General features: G+C 53.0%; 1 protein-coding gene across 13 annotated transcripts in view; it reads right to left on the bottom strand.

The window, feature by feature from the left end:
• The window catches only part of PTPRT (protein tyrosine phosphatase receptor type T), a 1092462-nt gene that overhangs the window by 25960 nt on the left and 1052969 nt on the right, over positions 1 to 13533 (bottom strand). For 12 of the 13 annotated variants that reach the window (XM_067708176.1, XM_067708171.1, XM_067708175.1 and 9 more), the window contains 4 exons: positions 12963 to 13098; positions 10692 to 10841; positions 8997 to 9170; positions 5450 to 5581 (listed from right to left, as the gene is read on the bottom strand). In XM_067708176.1, coding sequence (XP_067564277.1) covers positions 5450 to 5581; positions 8997 to 9170; positions 10692 to 10841; positions 12963 to 13098 — 592 coding nt within the window. Of the gene's footprint in view, positions 1 to 5246; positions 5582 to 8996; positions 9171 to 10691; positions 10842 to 12962; positions 13099 to 13533 lie in introns of those variants that run through there. The other variant, XM_067708177.1, reaches the window with a different exon arrangement.

Consider the following 13533-nt stretch of genomic DNA (forward strand, 5'->3'; position numbering starts at 1 on the left):
GTAAATGTATGTTGATGAATGTCTGATTGAATGTGGCCCAGAAAGCGTGCTCCTTGACCTTTAAAAGACCTCCCTCTGGCTCAGCACGCCTCTTGCCACTGGTGAGAGGTTCTCCTTGCCTCTCCCCAGCCTGCTCCCTCACAGCTCCTGAGGGACACTGATTCAGACACGGATTTCTCCAGCTCAATCCACTTTCCAGCCCGGTACCCCTGGCTGATTCTGGCTTTCCCCAGGATTTCAGTCTCACACTCTGCGCGGGCTGTAACTCCTACGCTTCTAGGTCTGAATTTCTGGTTTCATTTTTGCTGCCTGTCTTAGCTTCTTGGAACTGCTGTAGCAAACTGCCACGAACGCAGTGGCTTAAAACCACACAAATTTCTTACCTGGAGGTTAGAAATCTGAAATGAGGCTTCAGGGGTTAAAATCAAATGTCAGCTGAGGTGTCTGTGTTCCTTTCTGGAGTCTCTAGGGGGAGAGGCCGTTCCTCATCTTTTCCAGTTTTAGAAGCTGCCAGCATTCCTTGACTTGTGGCCCGATCACACCAATTTCTGCTTCCACTGTCACATGATCTGTTCCTGATCTCATCCTCCTGCCTCCCTCTTATAAAGACTCTAACAGCAGGGCCACCTGGATAACCCAGGACAACCTACATATCTCAAGATCCTGAACTTCACCACATCTGCAAATTCCCATTTACCACTCATACCTTCATAGATGTAGGGATTAGGAATGTAGATATCTTTGGGGGGGCCAAGATTCTGTCTACCACCCAGACCCACCCCATGGTGGGCACAGACGATTCTAAACGATAGTGGGTGTGGCCTGACCAAGAGGGCTCCTCTCTGGTGTCTGGTCCCCATGGACTCTGGTCTCATCGTAGAGCCCACAAAGATGGAAGAGATCTTGTCAATGCTCTTGGGTGTAGTTGAAGAGGTTCTTCCTGATGTGCCCCTCAGAAACCACAGTGTCATTCGCTGGAGGTTGTGGTTAGGATTTTGCCCCGCTAATCTGACCACAGCCCTTTGGAGTCCCAAAGAGCTTAAAAAAACCTCTAAGGTCAATGAAGTTGCTTTGGGAGTCTTTATCTTGAGCCCCCACTGCTCATAACTGTCTTTGAACAGCAGCCACTGCGGAGAACGGAAAAATACCCGTGGCTGGGGATGGCTGGTTGCATGACGTGGTACAGGATTCTGAACAGAAGCAGACAGATTTGGCCAGCAGTGCAAGAAAATAAAGCACCCGGAGATCTTTCATCCTCTGCACAACCTTATTTTGCTACAAATGATAGGTAGTCACCAACATAAGCCCTTACCGGTTGGTCCCCAGTCAAACCACAGGATGTGGCACTGGTCCTCTTGGGAGCAGTCTAACAATACTCAGGACCTATGGCAGACCTGTCTGTGCGGCTGGACTGGCCAAAGTCGAGGGCTGCCTCAGCCTGGGCAGGCTGGCAGACAAGTGCTGACGCCACTTCAGAGCGCCACCCCTCCAGGTGCTGAGGGCGGCTTTTCTGATGCTCACGCTGCATCATTGTTTATTTTTGCAAGGCGCCCAGCTGTTGTGGTGATGATATTTATATCAGTAAGTGCTCTATTCATCTGCTGATTTCAGGGGATGCTTGCCAGCTGCACACGGCAGCCAACCTCAGGGCACTTCTGAGCCTGGTGTTTTCGCGTTTAGAGAATCAGCTCTCAAAGGCTGTGCCAACATCTGGAGCTGAAAGATCTTCATTCACCCAAGAGCCACCCTCGAAGGGGGAGCTATAGCCAATGACCTTGACCCTTGCTACTTTACGTGTCCCAAAGTGAGGTTCTTTGAAACTCCTCCTCTGTGCCTGAGCTCCAGTTTTGCAATAAGGAATGTTGGGAAAAGGGCTCTGCTTCACTCATGGACCAGAGTTCACTGTTTTACTTTTTCAGGCAAAGGGATGGGGTGGTGATGCCTTCTGACTTTGGCACTCTGCAGGGGTCTCTGTTTTATGGGAATCTGTCACATTTCATGCTTATCTCAGATCCTAACCATCCATCGTTCAGGCCCTAAACCTTGGAGTCATCCTTGCTTCCCCTTTTTCTCTCACATTCCCTATTCAGTCTGGCAGGATATTTTGTTGGGTCTACCTTCCGGATATACCCAGAAGCCACTCCACTGCTACCACCTAGGCTCAAGCCACCATCACCTGTCACCTGGATTACTGCAGGGGCCTCCCTCTGCTTCTGCTCTTAGCAACAACTCTGCCCCTTCCCGCACCAACAGTCTGTTCTCCACACAGTAGCCAGAGGGATGCTTTAAAGAATCAAGTCCAATTACTTTTTCAAGTCGCTCCCCTGCTCAAGACCTGTCAATGGCTCCTCATTTCTCTCAGAGCAAAATCACAAGTTCCTCCTATGAACCCCAAGGCCCGTATGACCTGGCCCTGCTGTGTCTCTGTGTCACACCGGCTGCGGCTGTCCACACTGGCTCTGCTCCAGTGGCAATGGCCTCCCTCTGTTCCACCACCATAAATCCTTGGTGCGGGTCATGCCCCTGCCTGGGATGCTCTTCCCTGACATGGTCACTTGGTGCATTCTTTTTTTTTTTTTTTTTTTTTGCGGTACGCGGGCCTCTCACTGTTGTGGCCTCTCCTGTTGCGGAGCACAGGCTCCGGACGCACAAGCTCAGCGGCCATGGCTCACGGGCCCAGCCGCTCCGAAGCATGTGGGATCTTCCCGGACTGGGGCACAAACCCGTGTCCCCTGCATCGGCAGGTGGGCTGTCAACCACTGCGCCACCAGGGAAGCCCACGTGGTGCATTCTTGCACCTCCTCCAAATCTGCGTTCAGATATGACCTTCTCAATGAAGCCCACCTTCATCACTCGATTACAGGCGCAGCCCGTGCCCCAAACCAGCCTTCCTGCCCTGCCCTCTTATTTTTCTTTTTCCATACGCTTGTCACCTTTAACATATAATTAAGTCCGTTACAAAGTGTTTGCTGTTTATTTCTCTCCTGCTTGAGAATAGAAGTTGCATGAAAGATGGGAGTTTGCTGTTTTGCTTTCTCTGTCATGTTAACTGATGCATTTCCAAGCACCCTAGAACAGCTTCTGGCAAACAGCGGCTACTACACAAATGTGGACTGAATGAATGAACAGACGCTCTCCTGAACGACTCTTACATGCACATCCCCAGTTGCGCTCAATTTTGTCCCCTACTACAGTGGTCTCCAACCTTTTCAGCACCAGGGGCCGGTTTTGTGGAAGACAGTTTTTCCAGGGACCCGGGGGGGGGGGGGAACGGTTCAGGAGGTGATGCGAGCGATGGGGGGGGATGGGGAGCGATGGGGGGCAGCAGACGAAGCTTTGCTCGCTGACCCGCCCGCCACTCACCTCCTGCTGTGCGGCCTGGTCCCTAGCAGGGGTCCGTGGCCACAGGGTTGGGGACCCCTGCCCTACTACCTGTTGACCCTTGAACAACATGGGTCTCAACTGTGCGGGTCCATTTATATGCAGATTTTTTTCGATAGTAAATAATATAGTACTACAGGATCTGCGGTTGGTTGAATCCGTGGGACACAGAATCGCAGATATGGGGGAACCGCGGATACGGAGTAACGGCGAATACGGAATAGCCTTGTACACAGAGGCGCCCCGTACATGGAGGGCCGAGTACAGATTATAAGCGAACGTCTGACTGCATGGATGCCTGGCGCCCCTGACTCGCGCTTTGTTCAGGGGTCAGCTGTGACCTGCTCCTCTCCTTGCCTTCCCAAACCTCCTGCTGCCTCTCACACTCCTCCCCTGCCTTCCCCACCTTGGCCAGTCGCATCCCAGATGCCTGACTGTCCACACGAGAACCCCTGTCACCATCCGTGACTTCTCATTCACCTCCCACATCCAACTGCTCCCTAAACCTGCGGACCTCCACTCTCTCCTGTTTGCAGATTCTTCACCAGACCGTTTCCTATCAGGAGTTCTGACTCTGCCACACCCCCACTTCAGCTCCGCGGTGTCTCTCCTCCCTGCACAGCAAGGGCTTTCTACCTGCGCTCCTAGAACACCAGGGGTTCTGCCAAAGTGCCCAGAGCGGCTGACTCTCCCAGGAAGGGGCACCAGGAGGAGCCCAAAGACTAGCGTGGGTGGAGCTCCCGACCCCACCTCCTGCTTCACTGTTTCAAAGGCTGGGCTTGCACGAAAGCTTTCATTCCCAGAAAGGATTCTGTTGCTTCCAAGAGTAAAAGTCTGATATTTACCATACTGCGGACCAAGACCCAAACCCCTTAGCCCGGCACGGGCGGCCCTCTGCAAGCTGGCCCGGCTGTATCGTCCAGCATCACCACCCTCTTCTCCTCCTGACATCCCCCCAGCCCCACTGCCACCGAAGCTGTCCTGCAGATGAGCCGACACAGTGACCCCCGCGGGCCTTTGCCCCTGCTGTTCCCTCTGCCTGGAGAGACTTACCCAGCAACTTCATCCCCCAGACGCCAGATCTCTGCTGCCTTCTTCCGGGCCAAAGTCACCTTTCTGAAGGAGTAATTTCTCTGGGCAGGAGTAATTTCTGGGCAGGAGTAATTTCTCTCCGTTCCCGGCCAACACAGCACTTCGCGGCTGACCTCTATTATAGTGCTGCCACACGAGGTGGGGACAATTTGCTCATCTGTCTCTGTAGCAGGAGTGTGAGCTCCTGGAGGGCTGAGGCTACAGCTCAGACCCATTTTTCTTCTTCCCACACAAGGCCTGCCCAAGGCCAGTGCTCACAAGGGAATCCTCTGAGTTACTCTGGGTTTCCTTCGAGACAGTGATGGGATGGCTTTCCAAAACCCTACAAGGCCATCATCACCGCCTCCACCCAGGAACAGCTGCCCTGCCACAGGGGTGTGAGCCCCAGAAGCTGCCCCATGACACGTGTCCTGTGGCCTGACCAATGTGCTGTAGGCACCTGATGCTTGGAAATGTCACAGGCAGAGGAGCTAAGGCATGGCCTCCTCGGCGGGGTGATCAGTGGGCAAAGGGTCAGTGGTTCAAGCTCTGTTAGTCTGGCTGCATCACGGAGCGGGGAGGGTGGCTGAGCGTGGCCGGGTATCAGGCTGTGCTGCATGGCTGGAGATGCTCAGCGCTGGGGGAGGAGCCTTCCCTGTGAGCTCTGCATGATTAGGAGCGATACCCTAACCAGTGTCCGGGGGATGGAGCAGCAGACTCTGGTCCTGGGCAGTGAGGGGGCTGGATGAAGCTCATAGACAGGGGGAGTCATTGCTGGACCTGGGAGGGCCGGGGGTGGGGGGTGGCAGGGCCTGGCACGGGACTCCCTGGCCTCAGCTGGAAGCTGAATGGGCTTGGCTTGGTGCTCACTGGCAGACAGTGCCCACCAGAGGGCAGCTGGGTTGGGCAGCGGCAGCAGAGGGCTGTCCCTCCAACTCTTGGGCACGGCTGCTCGAACACACCTGAGCACTTAGGCCTGGGCCAGGCCTCCTCCTACCTGGGCAGTGTCCAGCTCATTCAGCATCACCACAGAGGAGCAGTTATAATCGAACACCAGCCTCCAGAAGTCCGCCACGGTGTTGGGTAGAGGGTGTTGTGTGACCACGAACGCGGCAGGCTGCTTGTGGCTCTGACAAAAGAACGACACGGGCTTCATGAAGTATACACCCACCAGCGACGTTCTGATGATGAGGAGTTGGCTGCCAGAGGCCCCCTGGGTCTGCCAAATAGATTACACAAAGCAACTGCCCGTTCTCATCTCAGGGTGCCCTGGTGGCAAAGGGGACCTTCTCATAATGAACTCATTCTCCTCCAGACTAAGACATTTCATTAGCAAGGTGTCACTCAGATGGGGATTATCCAATAAATTATTTATGACTTGGAGCTCAGCAAACAGTCCTCATTACAATATGAAATGGAAGATCCTCGATGCAGATTTGCTACTCTGCCAGCCAAGGCACCTCTTGGGATAAAAGGGATATTTTGTGTCCCTGTGCCCACAGTGATGGAGGAGGGGTTGGCTCAGCCCGAGGCAGAGAGCCTCCTGGAGGGGCTCATAGTGCAAGAGGTTCACTCCTGCCCCAAGGCTGGAATGCGGGCCGAGCTGGTCTGGCAGAAGGTGGGCACTGTGTCCTGTGAGCCAATGGGGCAGTGAAGGTGCTCAGGTTTTAGAGTCAGGCAGACCTGGGTTCAAACCCAGCTTTGCCTGTTGTACGTTATAAGTCATTCATCCATCCATCCATCCATCTATCCCCCCATTCATTCATTCATTCATTCATTCATTCAAGCTCATTTATAGAGTGACTTTTTTAAAATCAGTGCTGAGCGCTGGAAAGTTATTAGATCTCTCCAAATCTCAGGTTCTTCAACTGGAAGATGGGATTCATAACTCCAAAGGGATGGCTGTGGTACAGATTGAAAAGATATGCACGTGGAAATTGCAGCAGGCAAGAACCCAGCTGTGAGCCCGCTGGCAGGGCGGGACCATCCCTGACTCGGTTCTTCTTCCTTGGCACTAGCATCATGGCCGGCACACTAGACGCCCAGTACAGGTCCAGCAAACAACTGAATAAACTCAGTCCCACGTTACAGGTGGGGAGCTGAGGCCCAGAGCAAATGGCCTGTGTGAGTCTGGACCACATCTGAAGCTTCAACTGGGTGCTACTTATTACAGTACCTGTGAGAAGGTATTTGGAAAGACTGGGGAGCATCTCCGCTTCATTAGTGGTTTGTAAAACCTGAGAAATGACTCATATTCTCAACAAGTTTTCTTGAGTGATTGTTCATGCCTGTTTCCGGTGGAGTCACAGGGCAGCAGAAGGATGGGGAGGGAAGAAGAGTTTGCCCATTCAAACCAGGAAAAGTCTCTGGCAAAAGACTCTGCCAAATAGAATACCTAAAGCACCTGCCATTGCTCTTATTTCTTGGTGTCCTGATGGCAAAGAAAATGCCTTGCAACCGTGGATGCCACAGATGCACCCCTTCGAAGGGTCTTCTCCTGCCAGTGGAATGGTCAGAGGAAGAATCTAGAACAGAATGTTGAGTTCCCCCAAAAGCCAGACTCTAGTGGCAGAAGCTGGTCTGCAGACATTTCCAGACATGGAAAAAAATCTAGGCTTTAAGAGTCAGAAGACTTGGGGTTCAGACCCTGGCTCCACCCTTTCTGAGAGCGTTGACCTGGAGACAGTCATGGAAGTTCTCTGACCCTCAGTACCTCATCCAGAAAACGGGAATAATCATATCCAAATGCAGAATGAGACAGTCTATGTTCAGGATCTGACATACTGCCCAACACTCAGTGAATGTTAGTTTTCTTTCCATTTTCCCTGTCTCTGTGATAAATGCTCTATTAGGCCAGCATACCTGACAAAGCCTTATCTGAAAATATGTTCGAGATCTGTGCTCCTGCCGGGTTTCAGGGATCAGCTGGCATTCCATTTCATGGATAACATCATCCTTTACCAAGGGAAACATTAAAAATTAACCCAGGGGACTTCATATTTTTCTGCGAGCAGCAAAGCTGCCATGGTTACCAGATAATGCCCAAACCGAGCTGGAATACAGATAAGGACTTTTTTTTAAAAAAAAAAAATAAGAAAGGCAAAGACCCCAGCGATGGCTCACAGGAGAAATGCCCTGTGGACAAAGAGAATACAGTCAGCATCAGAGCTTGGCAGAAGGCATCTGACTCCAGGCAGCATCTAATATACTAAGCAGAGGCCAGGAGCGTGTTTGATCCTTGGATGAGGAAGGAAAGGAGGGGGAGTTGGGACAAGGGGGAGACAACGCTGGAAGGAACTTGGAAGTGTGGGTGCAACCCCAGGCCCCATCTCTCACCACACACGTGTGTGTGCACGCACGCATGCACACATATACACACGCATGCATACGTGCACACATTGACGTTGGAAGACTCCAAGCTAAAGCCTGCAGTCTTCCCTCCACATCCAGCTATTTGATCTGACCAGGACAAGACTCCCTGCTTCTGGACCCAGAGCCAGGGTTTCCATGGAGGACTTGGGCACCCTGTGGGCAGAGGCCAGCGCAGGCGCCCACAAAGCTGAGATAGGCACTGACTTCCTGTCAGCACTGACTTCCTGTCACCCCTCTGCCTCTAACAAACACTTAGGATTAGTGGTCAGAGAGGTAGTTGGCCTTGACCCCAGCGGACAGTACCCCATGTTCCTTCTTGTTCCAGGTAAGATGGGAGGTTCATGTGGGCTGGATGGACTTGACCTTCAGGTATAGGTGGGGAGAGGGACCTGGAAGGGCTCTTCCCCAGTCAAGCAATGGTGTTCTTGGTCCCGAGTCTTGGGAGGAAAGATGTCTGCATCTTACTGAATCAAGTGAACTGAGGGGAGGCTCAAGGAATAAATTCTAGAGTAAGTCACTAGCTCTCGGGGTATCTCTGAGTGAGTCTCTTTCTCTGGCCTCAGTTTCCTTTGCTGGGAAGTGCATGGATGAGACTGGATGATGCACGGTTCCTTCCAGCTGCAAACATCTCACATCCTGGAAGTGGAGGGATGATACCTGGCAGCAGCTGGAGGACCCGGGGAAGAAGCATACAAGTCAGGAGCATGGACCCCCTGGGGTAGGAACATGACCCCCTAATCCCAAACCAGGTCAAGGGAGGTGTGCGCTTCTTGGACTTGATGCTGAGAAAGCAGGAGACGGTGCCCCTAAGAGAACAGTAGGAACGGGGCTGGCATGTAGAATGTTTTCTGAACTGAACTTAAGGCTGAGAGTCAGCTCTGTACATAGCAGGAAGGGGGACTGGTCAGGCCTGTAGCCTCACTGTGGTGTCAGGGGACCCACTTTAAGCTTTTGGTTTATTCTTTCAGACCTTTATGGGAGCAAAAGGGCTAAAAGCACAGCTTGTATATAGGTCTGGATCAGAGCCTTCAGGGGGAGAAAGGTCTTGTGGGCCAAAAAGATCAGAAGGAGAGGCTGGCTTGGGCAGGGGGATGTCAAGGCCCTGGGCTCCAGCCACCTCCCCCTTGGGAAGAAGCTTTTCCCTGGAATGCCAGCCAGGGGGCTCCGCTTACATCCATCAGTGCCGCATTGATGTAGTTGCTCGATTCTCCATCCACCGAGATGAGGAAGGGCAGGCAGCGGTCCAGAGGCAGGACATCCATGCTCCGATTCTTATCATGGTTCCGTGGCAGGAGACCGATGCTGCAGTCCTCAGGCCGGACGCGAGGAGTCACGATGTTGAGGGTCTATGGGGTCAAGGGCAGATAGGCAGGTACTGCTTAGATGGTTGCCCTGAACAGAGGAGGCAGCAATGTTCAAACTCCCTTCATCCTCCAAGCCTGTCCCTCCAGTCCTTTTCCCAGGACTGTTCTCTTCCGTGGTGACGTTCTATCATCTCCTGCTGGCTGCTCCAGGCCCTGGGGGCTGAGAGCCTCTGCCAGGGGCTGTGGGACACCACCACAGGGCCAAGGCTGCAGGGACGGCACACACTCATGCGGGCTTAGACACAGGCTCTGAACACCTGCCAATCATCTGAGCTGAGTTACTCCTCTCAGCCATCCTGCATGAAATGGTGGGCCAGCCAGGAGGTCATAAGGTGGGGAGTGGGGGCAGGGAATCCCTAATGACTTTTAAATATCACTTAAGTGCCACGGAATGAAAGAAATGATTTTACCAGCATGCCTCTCAGAGAGAAAGCTGTTTGAGAATGGAAGGAAGGATGCTTGGATGAGACGCCCAGGATGAGTGAGAGACCCCCAGAGAGCAAGCTCTAGTTTGTCTGAAAATTTCAGGGCTTGTGTTCTGCAGAGTAAGTCTTGCAAGTGTGGGGCTAGAGCTGAACTGCCCCAGCCAACAGACTAGATGCTACGTGCAACCACCAGGGGTCCGTGTCCTCCATCCTTCCCCCATTCAGCCCTTGGTCTCTACTCCGAATCAATAAAGTCTATTTGTTTGAAGGAGGACTAAGCCATTGACCTGGCTGGGGTATCTGCCCGTGGAACCATGGACCTGCACTGGCCCTTCTGGTCCTGAAACTTCTTTGCTTCCTCCTGCCTGTTCACAGCTCCTGTTGCCCAAAATAGGACCCTGGCACTGACCTCAGGACAGTGGGCTGGACTCTGGTTTTGCCTTACTCAGTGATTCAAGTCCAGGCCTCCGGACCAAAGCTGCCACCATTCCGGCTACATGGGCTCCAAGGGGGCAGATCTGTTCTGCCTGAGCTGTGCCCTCAGGTGATGCTTCTCGGAGTTTAATGTGCATTTAAATCACCCGGAGATACTGTTAAATCACAGGCTCTCATTCAGCAGGTCCGGTGGGACCCAAGATTCTGCACATCTAACAAGCTCCCAGGTGAAGCCAACGCTGCTGGTCTCGAGACCCCACCTTGAATTGTGAGGATCTAGGACACACTCCAATTGTACAGAAATACTGAGAAGACCCGAGTCCCTGCAGGGATCGAGGCGCTTGAAATTCACACCTGTGTCTATAAACTTGTCTCCACATACAACCTGGACTAGAATTAAATAAGACCTCGGTTCCAAAACATATTCATAGTTAAAAAAAACAAGTGTCAGCAGTCACTGATTGGTGAGCAGTTGCTCGTGGTGTGCATTTTCTGTTCTGGAATTCCTTCTCAGCCGTCTGGAGCTGCAGACACTGGAAGGATATATACATAGCCATTCTTGCAAGGAAAGCCCCAGGGCTGTGCTCAGTGGCTCAGTGGCACTGAAGTTGGCTGGGTCATGAAGCCTGGGATGTGCTCGTACCTGAAATTCGTCTTTGATTTGGCTGGAGTTGGTCTGGGGGTCCAGCCTGCTGATATTGTAGTAGAGAGAGCGGAACTCGCATACCGGGATGGCCGTGTTGCCGCAGAGACACGCTTCCAGGATGGCGTCGTGCACAAACACATACTGCTCCTGCAGAGCCGAGGCGAGAGGGAACGGGGTGCTGGGTAAGAAGGGTGGCCGGGAGTTTCTTGTCCACATTTCAGCCTGTGGCTGTGAAGGATGGGCATGACTCATGTTGCAGAATCACTGCTTTCTATCCTATAACCCGAAGGGCCGAGTTGCCGTGTTTCTGGGTGACTGTCTGAGCTGTGCTGAGTTTTGCTCCCTATGTAAGACTGAACAGCAGAGTCACTGATAAAAATTAGAAACTCCTGGACATGTGGTAGCAGGTGCCCGTGGTGTCCTGCCCATGGCCCGTCAGCTTTCGCCTTTCACTGCTGAAGGCTGCTTACTGCAAATCCCTGAGATTCAGGCTGAGGGCCTTCATCCCCAGCAGGGCCAAAGAGTTAATGCCGTGGGAAGGAGGCCTCAAGCAATGCCAGATGGAGACCTGGGGATAAATGCCTACGTTCCCTCTCTCGGGTGGGAAATCTGGAAGACACTCCACACCATCTCAGAGCTCCCCCGGCAGGACTGGGCTCCCGCCGTCCACTGTGTCAAACAGCCTGTAAAATACTTTCACAGTGTCGACAGGCTTGATTTCCTTCCGTCCCCTCTCTCATTTCCCCACTTGCCAACCAGTGTGTCTTGGGACACAGCCATTTGTTCCAACCAAGGAAACCACTTGCCCTCGACTCCTTGTCTCAGGCTCTGCTCCTGAAGCGTGCATCACCCCCTCCGCCCTCCCAGCTCTTTGCCGCTCTCGTCCTGGACACCATCCCCCCCTTCTCTACGCCTTCAATGTCTCATTCCCTTGGGAGAGTCTTCTCCAAATCCACCAGGCAGGAGTTGTTGCTGTTCCAGTCACTCATTAACAAACGTCTGTTGAGCGACTATTCTCCTGCAGAACTTGGCCCATCTCTTTATATAAAATGTTTATCTAGAGGCATTGTGGTGATCTATTTGAACGCCTATCTCCCCCACCAGAGAGCAAGGACCACGATGTGCATAACGCCAGGCAGTGAGCCTGCCTTCCACATGCATGAGCCCAGGAACAGACAAGGCAGCCTCTCAGCTGTAGCAGCCTCACCAAGAAGCCTGCAGACCGGCCTGTGGGAGTTGGCTTGGAGCCTGGAGCAGGGTCCCAGGTGTGCGAGCCTGTAAGTGAGGGAACTGCCTGCAGAGCCCGCAGTGACTGGCCAGGCCCAAAGCCTTGGGTGGTATCTCTTTGCAGGGCTGATGATGGATACAGCTCTTTATCTGCCCCAGCTCCGCTGCCCGGGCACCTACAGCCTCACTAGAACCAGAAGATGGGCTCGTTATAGGAGTAGCAAACCATGGCTTCCAGGCGTAGGAGAGGCAGAAAAGGCTTCCTTGTGAGACAGTGTGGTTCAGGGGAAAGCACGTGGGACGTGGGGTCACATGGACCCAAGTTCTACCACTGTCTGGCTATATGAGGCTTTGGGGACACCATTTCTCAGTTTCCTCACCTATAAAATGGGGGCACTAGCAGGAGCTCCCCCATAGGGTTGTTGTAAGGAGTAGAAACAATACCCTGAATACAAAAGACCTGGAGTGACGCCTGGCACATAGTAGGAGCTCAAGAATAAAGACGAACCCCTCCCATGTCCCTCGGATCCTGGGCTCTCCAACTGGACAGAGCAGTGCCTGGAGGTCTGCTTCTCACTTGAGGCCAGGAGTGATGAGTTATCTCTCTTGGAATCCCCTGCGCCTAGCTCAGGAACTCAGTAACTTCACTGAGTAAGCCATTCCTGCAGTGCCTGAAGCGATGCTTGGCACACAGCAGGCATTCAATCAATGCCAATCCTTCCCTATCTCTCTCTTCTCCTTCACCCAAGGCAAGGACGCCATTCAAAGAATACCTGAAAGTTGCCATTCAGTTGCTGCTTAGATGCCCTCAGAGATGGGGCACACAGCACCACGTTCCTCCCTGGTAGGAGGCCTTGCACTGGGGGACCTCTGGGTTGGCAGGGGCATCCTAGCTTCTACGATGATCTCACCATAGCAAGCCATGTATCCATTCCCTCCCATTTCTCCCACGCCCAGGCCTCTTTCTGTAGGAGGCCTCCACCCGTGGGCCTTTCTGTCCCACCATGCTCCTCCTTGGCCAACTGACACCCCAGGACTCACCTCCGTCTGCACCAGGTTGACCCTCTGGGCCCGGAGCTCACGCACGCAGTTGAAGATGTCCACCACCCCTTCATTCTCGGCCATGTCAAGCATGGTGTCGATGGCGATGAAGCAGCCAGTCCTCCCGGCACCAGCACTGGAAGAGAGGACGGTGGTCCATGTTGGGGACCTTGGGGTGGGAGCAGCCCTGGGGAGGCCCCTCCCATTCAGCCCTGTCCCTGAGGACCCTGCAGAGAGGCAGTACACTGCAGAGGTCTGAACCCCAGTCCTGCCAGGAGATCCTAAGCTAGTGACTAAACTTAGAACCTCAGTCTTCTCTTTTGTAAAATGGGAGAGTAATGCTTGCCTTTGGGGGCTATTTTATCAGGACTGGCTTATTTTTGTTGTACTCATTTAACAAACACTTATTTAGCTGTGACAACGTTCCAGACGTTGTTCTAACTGCTTCTGCAGTGTTACCTGTTCATTCTCTTATGAGGTTATTAGGAAGTTTCTCACCTTATTACACAGTGAGAAAACGGAGGCACAGAGTGCTGACCTTGCCCAAGGTCACACAGCTGGCAAGTGGTGG

The sequence above is a fragment of the Pseudorca crassidens genome, chromosome 15 (genome assembly GCF_039906515.1).
Source record: "Pseudorca crassidens isolate mPseCra1 chromosome 15, mPseCra1.hap1, whole genome shotgun sequence".
In the NCBI taxonomy this organism is placed as follows: domain Eukaryota; kingdom Metazoa; phylum Chordata; class Mammalia; order Artiodactyla; family Delphinidae; genus Pseudorca; species Pseudorca crassidens.